At 44.1% G+C, this 13,724-nt stretch overlaps 1 protein-coding gene across 1 annotated transcript; it reads left to right on the plus strand.

Moving 5' to 3' along the window:
• The first annotated feature begins 2,420 nt into the window (after window positions 1-2,420).
• Window positions 2,421-13,185, plus strand: pnocb (prepronociceptin b). Its single transcript, XM_085373246.1, has 2 exons — window positions 2,421-2,558; window positions 12,532-13,185. Exons 1-2 carry the CDS (start codon window positions 2,421-2,423, stop codon window positions 13,183-13,185), a joined length of 792 nt encoding a protein of 263 aa, XP_085229372.1.
• The last annotated feature ends 539 nt before the right edge of the window (window positions 13,186-13,724 follow it).

Consider the following 13,724-nt stretch of genomic DNA (forward strand, 5'->3'; position numbering starts at 1 on the left):
AGAGCCTAACTATCTGAAATGGGCTTAGTCAGCAGGCGACCAAGTGATCTTTGCAAAGCAAACAAACAGCTACCCCAATGACTTCCCATAAAACCATTTCTACTTGTGTAAATGGGCTGGAGTCACACATGACTGCTTTCAGATGCTGCTGACTACGAGTGGAAATGTAACAAAGTGGAAACGCTAATATTGTCCTCCGACTCCCACAAAGCTGGTACGCTGTTTAAAATGTAAATAAAAAGAGAAAGCGGTGATTCCCACTCTATTCACACGAGAACACAGAAAACATATCTAACGGGAAAAATCGATCATTTTAAGAAAAATATTGGCTCATTTTGTTGATTTTGTTGAACGCGTCTGAACACAGTTGGTAGACTTTTCCTCTTCTTTTAGTTTGTAAATGGGAACCGAGGAGACCCACCGGGGAGAGGAACATCGTCCCAGTCTTCTGTGACTCTGGCTGCTCTGCAGGTCTGCCACCTTCCCCAAACTTCCACGACCCCCTAAGTAATCGTGCACATGCAAACAGCTAGTAAAGACTTAAAGACTGAGACCAGCAGCGCATCTAATAGCACGAGAAAACGGCTGAACGTCCTTAATATCCTCCTTCCCTTCTGCTGATTCACATACGTGACTGTGTGGTTCTGTGCTCCCCTTCAGTTTCATACACCTGTAAGGTTTTTAGCTCTGCCAAGCAGGTTATGTTTTTGGTTGCATACGTGTCCTTCTCTCTGTAAACGTAATAGCGTGAGAGGTTGAATCCTGGTAACATTTTGTCGAGGTGTACAATCCAAACTTTGCTCGCATCTTAAGACCTTATACGTCCACACTAATGCGCATCGTTTTCTCTCCGTTTTGGCCTCCTGTCCACACCGAGACACATTTTCCTCAAGGAAAAACGCAGTGTTTTGAAAACGCTCTCGAAAACGAATACGTTTCAAAACGGTGCTGTCGCGTCGCAGTGTGGACAGCGAAAACGCAGTTTCTAAAACGATGACGCGTGTTAGTCATGTGATGCAGTCATGTGACCAATTACTGACAGCCCTATTAAAGATTAACATCAGTCTGCACGTGCTTCATAGAGCTTTTCTTCAAACTCTCACTCGCTTTTGCAACTTTGTGCTTTTGTGTTACTCGCAGCAACAACTCCAGCTCATTGTGAGTCCATTTAAAAACTCGTTGCTTTTCCTCCACATTTCAACGAGCCGGAAAGTGAATAAGCCGCAGACAGAAATGAGGCAGGCCGAATCTTCTTGCGTTTCACGCATGCGCAGGACTGGTACGTAAGTGTTTTCAGATGTTTCAATGTGGACGCACAAGTCTGTGAAAACGACTGAAACGTGGACGCGGAGCGTTTTCAGACAAAAACGCAGTTTTCTAATCTATCCGGGCCGGTGTGCACGTAGCCTGAGTTGACCTTAAAGATTTACTGGTGGGAAATCTGACAAATTTACAAACTGTGATTCTTACAAGTGTGGTGTGTATCGTCGATATATAGCAAGTACTTCATTATTAGTATTTCTTATTTGACCTCTGACCTCTCCTTTAAGGTCAACAGATTGAGCAGCTCCAGCAATAAAGCTGTTAATATGTGAAAAACAGAGAACATGTTTCCTAAACGTTTATAGTTTGGCAAACACGAGCATGAGGGCCTTGGGTGCCGGCTTTAAGCCTGCAGACAGAGTGTGGAATATTTCTGTCAAGCAGCAGCAATCTATGCTGCTCTGTTTTTCTCTTTGTTATTGCTGTTATTGGCTGATTCGGTGGTGCGTGGCAGAATAAATGGGGGTCAGACAGGTAGAGCCCACACCAGATGATGGGGTCTATCTCACCGGTTATTCTTCCTCAGCCTGCGCACGCGTCCTGTCACACATTTCTTCACTGCTAGCATATTTTTTGCCTCAACATTGACTCTAATGCCCATTTTATCATCGTCCAATCACTGTTGTGTGCGGATTTCTTGCTGCCTCAGGAAATGACCTGTGTTGTAGTTTCAAGCTAATCTGTGGAGGCACATATGGGCTCTTACTAATCTCCAGCCTGCGGTGTATGATTTCGATCTGCGATCCAACCCTCCAGCCTGCACAGGATGATTCCTGTCCACTGGAAATTGCCCATTTTATCATTTATTGCCTCAGGTTGTGCTCTCTCTCTCTCCACCCACACTGTCCATTTCCTGTTATTTGATGAACACTCTCCCACCACCAACGCTTCGACTGGCCGGCCAAATCCACCAAATTATCCCTGCGAGTTGGAATTCATGCAGTATTCCTGTCAGTCTGTCCGCTCTCTCTCCCTGCAGGCTGGACCCAGATCCCACAGCTTTTACCTCCCAGATCCTCCAGCTGCTGACTCCTTGTTTTGAACTCTTCTGTTTGCTGGGCTCCTCTTTGTCGCTGCCTGTCTGGGTGCGCTGAGCGATGAAGATCCCTCTGTGGTGCCTGGTGGTCCTGCTGGCATGTCTCTTCACCCCTGGATGCAGTGACTGTCAGGGGCAATGTATGGCCTGTGGACTGCTCCTGCAGCAACAGCAGCTGGAACAAACCTTCAACACCATGGTGAGCACATGTGTGTATCATTGTAATTCTGTGTGAATGCATGTCAACACCGCGGCGCATGTGTGCAGCTGCAGCGAGCCATCAGCACCCTGATGGGGCCATGATGGTGATCCAGTGAGTTATTGATTAGAGTGTCTTTGTAACGCATCGTGTACAGTTCGATGGTCCTGTGTGTGCTTTGTTTGCTCTGTAATGTAACTACTTATGTTGTGTTTTTGCGTTGTCTGGTTGTCATTGTGCATAAGCTTTCTCTGTGTGCTGTCAACCATTTACATTGTTGTGTTTTCACCTCAAAAACAGCAAGAATATTTATTTTTTCACAAGAATTAAGGTATGAAGCATATTTCAATCAATCACCAAAACATCCATCCAAAATATTTCATGCAGAGCAGAATTGTGGTGGCAACAATAATTAAGAATAGTAGAAATCCAGATTTCATGTCACAAAGGGACATTGAAAGCGCTTTATAAATAAAGTTATTATTATTATTATTATTAGTCAACAGACTAAAGAACAGCTTCTTCCCGGGCTGTCAGAACTCTTAATGCAAGCTAAGAGTGTGTAAAGACTTCCCCAACACATCCACCCTGACACTGCTGTGGATCATCTATATGCAATATCTCAGTCTTTCCATGTTCTGTGCAATTATTTTGGTCCCAGTCTGTTTCAGTGTTTCCTCCACATACACCATGTATATAGTTCCACTCACATATGTATACATATACACTGTTTTTTATTTTATTCTATTTATTTAATTATTTATTTATTTTCCGCCTTCGTTGTATATTGGTTTCTCTTCTTCTTACTTTAGCACCTTTGTGGTCCAGCTACCCAATTTCGCTGTGCAAGAAACTGCACAATGACAATAAACAGCTCTAAGTCTCTAAGTCTTCTAGAAGTGTGCGTTTGCAGGATTTTTACCAGCTCATGCAGAGTCTCGATGAATGACACCATGTTCCACTTTGTACAGTGCTGACACTGGAGCTGCTTCTGCTGATTACTTTATTACCTGCACAGGTGACGGGAAGAAGCAAGCAGGCTGAAACTGCGGGAAAGGACGTGCAGGGAGCAGGGCGGTTATGCAGTGGTTATCACTGTGACAGGGTTCTAGGTTGGAGCCTCGTGTGGCTCGGTCATTTTTCTGTTGCCTCATTGCTCAGAATCAAACCCAGGCATGTCAGACTAACTGGTGAAGTGTGGACGTGTGGCTCAGTGACTCCTCGTCCCTCTGTGCCTGTCCCGAGTGAACCTGTCTGTGTTGTCTGGGTAGATGAACATCAGGGGATAACTGAAGTTTCTGCAAATCATGATGTGGGGACATATCTGACAACCAGCCAAGCTCACATTCACACTTATGACCAGTTTAGAACTGAAGTATCTGAATTTCCAAACGCTCCTTCCAGTTCTCATCTACACATGTTCCCCCCAGCTGTTCGTTCTTGTTTTCGTGCCCCACCCTCCCTCCCACTTTTATTTAGTACATGGTAGACTTGTAGTCAAGACCGCCTAAACTGAGACCAAGTTGAGACAAAAAAGTTTTTAAACTGCAGCCAGATGCTGTTTTGTTTACGGGTGTCGGGCATATCTATGTGTTTTTGCGATGCACTCGCACAGCCCTCCTCACCGCTGTCCACTGTCTCACTCACTGAGAGGACAGACACACACTGCACTTGACTGTCATGTCTCTCACCCTCTCTGTTTTTCACATAATGATACTATGTGAAAAAAAATGAGGATAAATTAAGTGAGGAGCCGGCTCTCGCTTAATGGGAGTCGACTCTTCAGAGTCGCTGCAAAGCACTCTCCAAGCACGGCTCTTGGAGCTGATGCCTTTGCACATGACGCATTATCAAACGTTACGTTGTGTGTCATGGATACTAGTGGTGCAACGGCTCAAAAATCTCACGGTTCAGATCGGATCACGGTTTTAAGTCACGGATCGGATCAATTTTCGGATCAGCAAAAATAGAAAAAAAAGACAAAAATTTGACTCGCCGTTTATTTATTTAAGTATTTTTTGCCTATTAAAAAACAACTGAAGACTCATTCCACTCACTTATATAAAAACAAATTAAGGTGCAATATGGACATTATGGACCAAGCTGGGCATCCCCTGCACATGGCCATAAACAACCAGAGGAGTCTGTTCAGTGACGGGTTGCTTCTCCCAAAGTCAAGGACCAGCAGACTTAAAAAGTCCCACACGCCATCAAACTGTTTAACTGCTCGCTGGAGGGGGGGAAACAAGGGGGGAACAAGTAGCTGTAGCGCCTTTTCCCTGTGCAATAGTTTTTGCTAATATCCAACGGTGTAATAGACTCACAATACTTGAAATGTGCTGTTCCCTTGTATTCTTATTCCTGTTTATTCTATTTATCCCTTTTGTATTCTCTGTATTTATAAATGTGTATATTTGGTATATTTCTGCTCACATTCTGCAACTTCTGTCGGTGCTGTGCTACTGGAAACTGAATTTCCCGGAGGAACCCACCCGAGGGATAAATAAAGTTTCATCTAATCTAATGTAATCTACAGGGCAGTGCAGGGCTTTGTATCTACCACTCCGCTGTGATATAACGAGCGGTCACGGTCACGTGGCTTTCCGTTGACCTGGAGCTCCACCCATTTGTAGTTAGAGCAACAGAAGATGGTTGGAACAGTTCAGCCATAACTTTAAAGTTCTCCTGCTCATACATGCTTGGAACGATCTTGTCACTGAAGTGGACGCGCAACGAGACATCATAGCGTGGCTCAAGCACGTTCATCGTAGTTTAAACCGCTTGTTTTGCACAGCAGAATACGGCCTCCCGTCTGCAGCTAAACACCCCAGCAGCTTCTGTAATAGCTTTGCCCGGTCGGGCTGGGCAGCAAAGGGCTGCTTAAATACCGCAAACTCCTCTGCTCCTCCACTTGAACCGCTAGCGCTGGCCATAACTATCGCTGGACAGACTGACCACGCCACCATACGCGTACTTTTCTTTTTCTTTTTCGAATCTTCGGATCGCGTGCGTACCGAACCGTGGAGTGGGATCGGTTCGGATTTCGGATCAACCGTAATCCGCTGCACCACTAATGGATACCGTTGACTCCAGAGGCGGAGCCAGACATTTTATACACCCGGGGCTTAGCCGTAAAGGGTAGTATGCATGTGGGATGGGGGGGTAGGCTGTTTTGAGTTTTGTTCAAAAAAGAATCTCTTCATGTAGGAAAAAATATGTCACATATGCAGGACACCTTAAACTAACTTTTTAATTAAGCAGCGAGACAGAACAAAGTCAGGGCTGTATCAAGACACGAGGACTAAACCCCAATTCAACCAGACCCAGAACTGATCCAGAACTAAAACAGGACTACAACAGTTCAAAATCAGGACTACTGAGGACTTAACCAAGACAGAACCAGAATCAGAACTAGATGATAGCAGCACTAAAAACCATCATAGACCTGCACTACACTTATTTTTTAATTCTACCAAAGTACAATAATTATTTAGCCTTGTTGTGCAAACAAGCTGCAAAACTTAATAAATATAGAATTTGAAAAGTAACAAACGGTATCTAAAACGTTACACTAGGCACTGGATACATGTTCTGATGAGTTTGGGCAAACAACATGTGACTAACAGGTGTGTCACCTGCTCTTGTTCCCTCCCTGTTCTGTCCTCCTCTCTCTCTCCCTCTCTGTTCCTCTTGTTTTGCATAGAAATATACTGAACAACATACAAAGTATAATATATAAAATAACATCTACCTTTTTTCTTTGAAAGAAGCTCCTTATGTCCATTGTTGTGTTCATCAGTACATAACTCAAACCGATTCTGTGCTTTATTTAGCCGTGGAGGGAAACAACTGAAAATATGAAATAAACACACATGTGAGCTGAGACTCTCTAAAGAAACAGCATTGTTGTTGTTCGGCTTTTCATTTCACCATTTGTTGATTCACTCGAAGAGCAAGTAAAGTAATATGGGTCAAGTGATCAGTTTGACATCAATCTTTTGTGATTCACCGTCATATTTACATTATTTGTACAGTACGAATGATTTGCTTCGGAACTTGGTCGAACTTCAGCTCTTCTCTGTCTGCGCTTCTCCAACAGCAAACTCGCAGGCAGCAGCTTCTCCCCCCTCGCTCACATGCTGTGCTCCGTCGCCTAGTGCCTGAGCTCGGATCATACCAAAATTAGGGGGGATACTCGGTGTATAAATGCTCAATCAACACTCTTTTATTCCATACAATTCAACACTTTATGAGCATAAACCATCTGGATGGGGAGACATGCATGCAGAGGGACACAGCAAATCTCAAACTGGTGGAGGGTTACTCAAACTCTTATAGCCTCTAGTGGCCCCCACCTAATCGTAAAAACCTAAACATTCACATTCTTTCTAACTCCTAGTGAGCCTGACTTATGGCCTTGGCTCCCTATTTTGTCTGCCTTCAACAACAGTGGGGGTGAAGCTCCCGTGGAATGTGCTCTGTCTCCTCTACTATCAGAAAAGGTCCTGACTCTCTGAAAACAGTATTTCTTATAACTCAGCTAACCCTAATAACTGTAACAGTTATCACCTTTCTCTAATTCAGGAGAATACTACAAACTAAAACTACATAATAATTTCACAATCTTTAATTAGGGGTATAACATAGCATAAGATAATATTATAATCCCACAATAGACAGACAGACAGACAGACAGACAGACAGACAGACAGCACTCTTTATGCTGGAAGTGCTTATCATCTCCTGTGTGGACAGGTGTCAGAGCAGAGTGCCAATATTCTTTCTGTGCCAATGCACAAATGGCAATTAGTGTTATAATGGGTGGTTAGTGCCAAACAAAATATCTACACACACACACACTTGGGTCATAAGAGCCAGACTTAGACTAACATAACATCCTAAAACCTGAAAAAAATACTTCCTATTATTTTTCTCTCATAGCGTTGGGTTAAAACTAAAGAAAGCCACGCAATGCACAGTGACGGTGACATGATGGAGACACTTTTATGCAGAAGGGATTAGTGTTGCTTCTCTGTGAGTACCTACAGCACCTGTGCAGTTCTTTGTGACCATCAGGAAATCCCGGCCTCTACAGTGGGAGGATGTGATCGTTCTCCGAACTGAACCCAAAATTTCCACGCGGCACAGAATCTCATTCCAAGCAGTCTGAGAAAAATCAGTGGGTAAAAATAGTCGGTGGGTGTCCACGAATAGCTGTAGGACGGCTAATTTAGCTGATAATGATGCAGAGGAAAGACAGCTGGGACCTTTTTGGAAGTTGTAATAGACTGCCTCTCAGTATCATCAGCCTGGGCCTACATCGCTGACTGACACATTTGATCAGCACCTCATTGTGTTTGCCGCCATCCCATTGAGCCACAGATGGAATCCACGGAGCAATTCCATTGTCTCCCACTCCAGACTGAGAGTGTGTGCGTGAGGCCGCCGCTGTTTGCTATAATGTCAGGACCCATTAATTTATTTGTGCACACACCTACACGCCCGTACCCACACACACAGATTCTACCACCACATTCATTACTTACTGTCATTTTTTTAAATGCCAGCTTTTGTTTACATATGTGCTAATTACCTGTGATGTGGCTCTTAGTCACGGAGTTTCCTGCCTGCTCTCGTTTGTAGTTCAGCTGTGTGAAGGTGAGAGTGTAACCAGGGTTACTTTGTCTGTGTTTGTCATTAGCTGCCAGACTTTCGTCCAGTTAAAATCATTACTCTGTCTCATTGCTCGACAGAAGTGTGGGCGTTGCTTCCCTTATGCGTATTTGCAAACAGCCACAGCTGGTTCCTGACGCACCTTTGATTGTTGCACAGAGATGTTGTGAGGCCTGGGGGCCTCATGCTGAACATTGTAGAGATCTGCCACACTCCCTGTTAGAACTGGACCATTAGCTAAGTTAGCTACTGTATGCTATCAGCCTACGTTTAAGTGTTTTTACACAAAACAGTCAGAACAAGGTGAACAGCTCTGCTCTTGGTCCCAGCAGTGGTTTGTATGCTACACTGCACAGCTGTTCTGACTTTGCTGCACAGCATGTGGTGTCCCAGGTGGTTAGCTCTCCAGCCAAGCTGGGTCCAATGGCTTTACTGGTGGAAACTCAAGAAACAAATTATCATCTTGAATCTTTATATATATATATATTTTTTATATACTTTTTCAACATGTTCAAAATAAAGATTCAATCAATCAATCAATCAATCATCAATAGTGCTGCTTTTTCATACAGGAATATTACATTTCACTTAAGAATGTCTCACACACACATCTCTCTCTCTATCCTTCAAGCTCGGGTCCTCTACCAGAGGCCTGGGAGCTTGAGGGTCCTGCAGTATCTTAGCTGTTCCCAGGACTGCGCTCTTCTGGACAGAGATCTCCGATGTTGTTCCCGGGATCTGCTGGAGCCACTCGCCTAGCTTGGGAGTCACCGCACCTAGTGCTCCGATTACCACGGGGACCACCGTCACCTTCACCCTATATATTATATTATATTATATTATATTATATTATATTATATTATATTATATAACTACCATAAATCACAAATACTCAGAATTACAATACAATCACATGTAAAGAAAACCATGCAGTAAATAAAGGTGCAGGCTGGGACCTTCCCGTATTCCTCACATTTCCTTGCTGGAGAATCAGGATTTTTTTAAATTGCAGTGAATTTCTCCTCTGGGGCTGACAGATCGTGTAGTCCTTCTCTTTCATCTGTTTTCTCTCTTTTTTCATATCAACTTTGATGATATGATATATTGATATACTATTGATAGCGATAACCTTCGCTAATCGTCACCCTGATGGAAACGTTTTGGAAAGGTTTACATTGGTTCGATTTCTTCAGCGGGACTTTGTTACCTGAACATCTTCCCTGAAGAACTGGATCTGTGCACTACATCACACAGCAGGCAAAGTGTGACTTCTTTGGCTCTCCGTCACGTACACCATTATCAGTCACTCCTCACAGGAACAACTCTTTTGATAAGATGTTTGCAGATGGCTTGTGAGCACAAGCTGGCTCATAACATGGCCTTTGGCATCAAGGTGGGCCTTAAACTCTGATCTGTCCACCCCAAGATTAGGTAGCAAAGTAGGAGCTTTTCTGCTGCTTCTCTGATCAGTTCAAAGAATTTAGTACATCAAAATCTCAACACTGTATTTAAGAGCCAGCCCTGACCCACCTCCTCTGTGAGAATTAAGCCTTTGAAGCGAGCTCCTCTTGGAGAATTTCCTCAACCGTTTTATCCTCTTGTCCTCACGAGTATATAAATCGTGGACTGTGTGCATGCACGCACTTCCTCCGCTCATAAACTCCTTTAGATTGCTCCATTGATCCGCTGCGGAGAATCCCCTGGTGCGCTCATTTCATTTACGATGGATAATTAATTTCTGTTGATAGATTCACAGCAGAACTCCCTCTTCTCTGCTTCCTTTGATGTGAGCAGGTTTCTGATAACAATGCAATTTATCTCGTTTGAGCGAGATTTGACGAGTAAATGGGATTTGCTTCTTACCTCAAACTGAAATCAGCAAGCTTGGGAGTTTGGGAAAGGGTGAAAGAGAAGAATACAGTGACCTACTGTCAGCCATATATGGATGCAAAATATAGGTGATAAATATATTTGGATTTACTAAACAAGAAAAGCCGTTGTTGCATCAAAAAAGCTTTAAATGCACTTCAAATGTTCTTCATTGGTCCTTGAAGTCAGACTATCAAGCGTCACGACTATGACAGGAAAGTCATTAAGACGAGGTGGAAATCAGCGCTGACAAACTTCGCTCTATACAGAAAAGTTCAGTTCCAAATCTTTAGGAGCGGAAACAACGTCTTGAAGCTGAAGAGTCATTCGGAAATAAATAGTTGTCAGCAAAAGACATAATTTACCTGCTGTCCTTCAAACAGCCTCGCACTTTTCTCCAATTTTGTGCTGTCAATCATTTTGCAATAGTCGATGTCACATTTGTCAAATTATGGATGTGTCACATTCGCAGATCATATATGCTGAACACAGCAGGAACCAGGCCCATTAACTTCTGTGACACCCGAGTCATCAAGGTTAAAAGGAGGCTAGTTCAGCTGACGCCTGCACTAAAACTAATATAGTAATGCCATAAAATCATGGCCATACAATTATTTTGTGTTTGGCTGTTTGACTAGAAGAAAAGCTATTTGATTAAAATGACTGGCTAGCTTTTACATTTTGTTTTCTTTTTGGCTATAAACTCAGTGCATATTTTCACAGCTCGGGGACTCGGGAAGCAGTCATTAGTCTCATCAGACTTTTTCATATGAGAAATAGTTGAATTCACTCGATGTAATATAAACAGTTCAGCTTCTAGTCAAAAAAACACATAATTATTACCCGACTCTCGTTTATGGGCCACATCATTTTCTGTCTCATGAATCTAACTTTGTGCCACAAAAGGCAGCTTTTTCCCCGTGAACATGTTCATACATGTACCGTGTGTCATATTCAAAGGCAGCATAATGGGTGGATGTAGCCACTCCTCATTTTGAAGCTTCAGCATTAGCGGTGTAGGCAGCGCAGGGTTTGTCTTTTAGAGCCAGAAGTGACCTTAAAATGTTTGGAGAGTTATTCATCAGCTAACGTTAGTTAGCTTGGCTAGCTAGCTGAATTAATAAAATGCACCGAGAAACATGCTAGTGCTAATTAGTGCTAAGTAACAGACTCAGCAAACCATTGTTTTAGTTTGATGTTCTGTTAGAAATGCTCCAAAAGGAACCAACAGCAAAGAGAGACAGTGAAGAGCTCTGGTGTAATGACTGTCACCGCTCTACTTAACGTAGCTTCAACAACTCTTCTTGGCATCGCTCATCAAGTGTTTTCCTTCTGGAGCTCTATTTTTACGCTTCTTCTGCATTCCTCAGCCATCCTCTCAGTTTCCGAGATAAACTAATTTTTCTCCCTCGTTAGGCTCCAGCTTCACATAAAACTCACTGAGCCTTTTCCTTTGCCACCTCTGTCTTTGTCGCACGTCTAGCCTCAGAGGACTAGCCCACTTCTTCTCTGCTTACCTCTTCCTTTGAATTCTTCCCCGCACTTCCTCAGTCAACCACCAGGTTCACCTCCCCTTCTCGTCCAGAATCATGCTGCAGGCTGCCATCCAATGCACCCCAGCTACCGCACCCCTTACACCACCTTACAGTTTATCTCTTTCAGACTGCACCTTTGTGCGCCTTCCTCTCTTATTCAAAACCGTCTTCTTCTTGAAATATGTGGTCACCACAGCCATTTACATCCTTTTTGCAAAAGCTGTCCTTCTGCATTTCTCTAAAGAAGTACAAAGCGCACCGTCTCACCCCAGGAAACCTTACAATCCTTCTTTGTAGGATTCTTTGCTCGTAGCTTTAAGCTTGAATAAATATAATGATCCAAATTACCACTACTCCTAACAACTAGCAACTATAACAGCAGTGCTAGCTAAAACTCTTTAAATATCAGGTCAGAAATATCACACTGCTATGTTTGCTAAGCAGCGCTCGAATGTAGGAAATGTGAGGAAACAACCAGTAAGAGATCAATGGGAACACGCACATGTTCAGACAGACAGACAGTTTATGTGTGTTAGACTTGAAATAAGAGCGTCTGCTCTCTGCTCCGTTATTTGTCCTTTCCATGATTTATGTTCTAAGGAAAGAAAATTTGTGATTGTAGAAAACGGAGATACTTCAGGCCTTGTCAGCACCGTTACGTTCGACCGTCACGTTGCTCTGGTGTGTGGACTAAACACCTGCAATTATTTGCCAGCCCAATATTCTCAGCATCCTCACTGTCACCTTCTTTCTTAAGCCTGATTAGCGCTTGAATGACTGCAAGTAATTAGGGGACTTCAAAGTCTCTGGGATCTTTGTTGTGTTTTCATCAGTTAAACGTCAAAAAGACCCCTTCGGATCGCCTCACCACGTCACTGTTTCTCTTCCCTCTGCAGGTGTGTTTGTTGGAATGCGAGGGTCGCATCTCCTCTTCGCTGACGTGGGACGTATGCAAACGCGCTGTGAAGCTATCGCTCCATCCTACACTTTCTGAAGGAGGCGCTCTCTTCAAGAGAACGGGAGAGGAGCTGGAGCTGACCTCTCTCGACCTGAACTCTGACAGTGAACTGGTGCAGTCGACAGCTGCGGAGCGTTTCCAGGAGGGGGATCGGGATGAGACACCCTTCGAGCAGCGCAGCGTCCAGTATGACTCATCGCTGCTGGGATCCTCTGAGGAGGGGGAGGGCCTGCAGAGTCTGGATCTCAGTCTGACGGATGAAGAGCAGAAGCCCAGAGAGGAGAGGAACGTGGAAAGCGATGGCCAGCTAGAGGCCGGTGAAGGTGAGAGTTCAGAGGGCATCGCCTTATCCAAACGCTTTGGCGGCTTTCAGAGAGGGCGCCACGCATACAGGAAGCTGCTGGGCTCATCGATGAGGCCGCTACAGAAGCGCTACGGCGGGTTCATAGGCGTCCGGAAATCTGCCCGCAAATGGAACAGTCAGAAACGGGTCAACCAGCTGCTGAGGCAGTACCTGGGCATGAGGAGCAACCGCAGCGGCAGATTCAACCCCATCCCAATGAGCCGCCTGTGGCGGCAACACAAACTGTAACGCTTCCGGGGCGCCGCCTCTGCTTACCTCAACCTGTCAACCATTTTTTTCCCACAGCAGCTCACTCCAGTTTGAACTGTGACGTCATCAGAAGAACAGACTCCGCCATCTTGCCCCGCCTCACTTTGTGTCTCCAAGTAACAAAGAATGTTTTGACCGTGATGTCCTTCCTATTAACCACATTTACATGCCATTCTGTGAAATAAAAGAATTCGAGAAGTGCAATTGAATATATTTTTGTGTGTCGGTATAATAAAAAGTGGCCAAATGAGACTGGAGAACTGGTTTAATTGAAGAGTTTGAAAATGATGTGGAAAGCACTTTGATGCATGTTTGGCTGGAACATGAAGGCAGCACTTTGTTTTCCTCACAGTCCAGCCGAGTATTCCTAGATTTAGGAATACTCGGCTGCTACACAGCTGCTAACTGCTCAGCTTCCCAGTTAGAGCAGACACAAGATCAGATGATTTTATATATCAGACGGTGAAACTGCTGAAGCACCAACTATTAATTAATGATATAAAAATCTAATTCCCTGC

This window comes from Diplotaxodon limnothrissa, linkage group LG15, assembly GCF_057381915.1.
Source record: "Diplotaxodon limnothrissa isolate DT_005_m linkage group LG15, D_limnothrissa_male_GT1.1, whole genome shotgun sequence".
Lineage (NCBI taxonomy): Eukaryota > Metazoa > Chordata > Actinopteri > Cichliformes > Cichlidae > Diplotaxodon > Diplotaxodon limnothrissa.

What these genes read in the sequence shown, in the direction of transcription:
- pnocb (XM_085373246.1), top strand. Translation starts at nt 2,421, where the DNA reads ATGAAGATCCCTCTGTGGTGCCTGGTGGTCCTGCTGGCATGTCTCTTC. An exon ending in AACAAACCTTCAACACCATG is followed by an intron (nt 2,559 to 12,531) that starts GTGAGCACATGT and finishes TTCCCTCTGCAG; the next exon opens with GTGTGTTTGTTGGAATGCGA.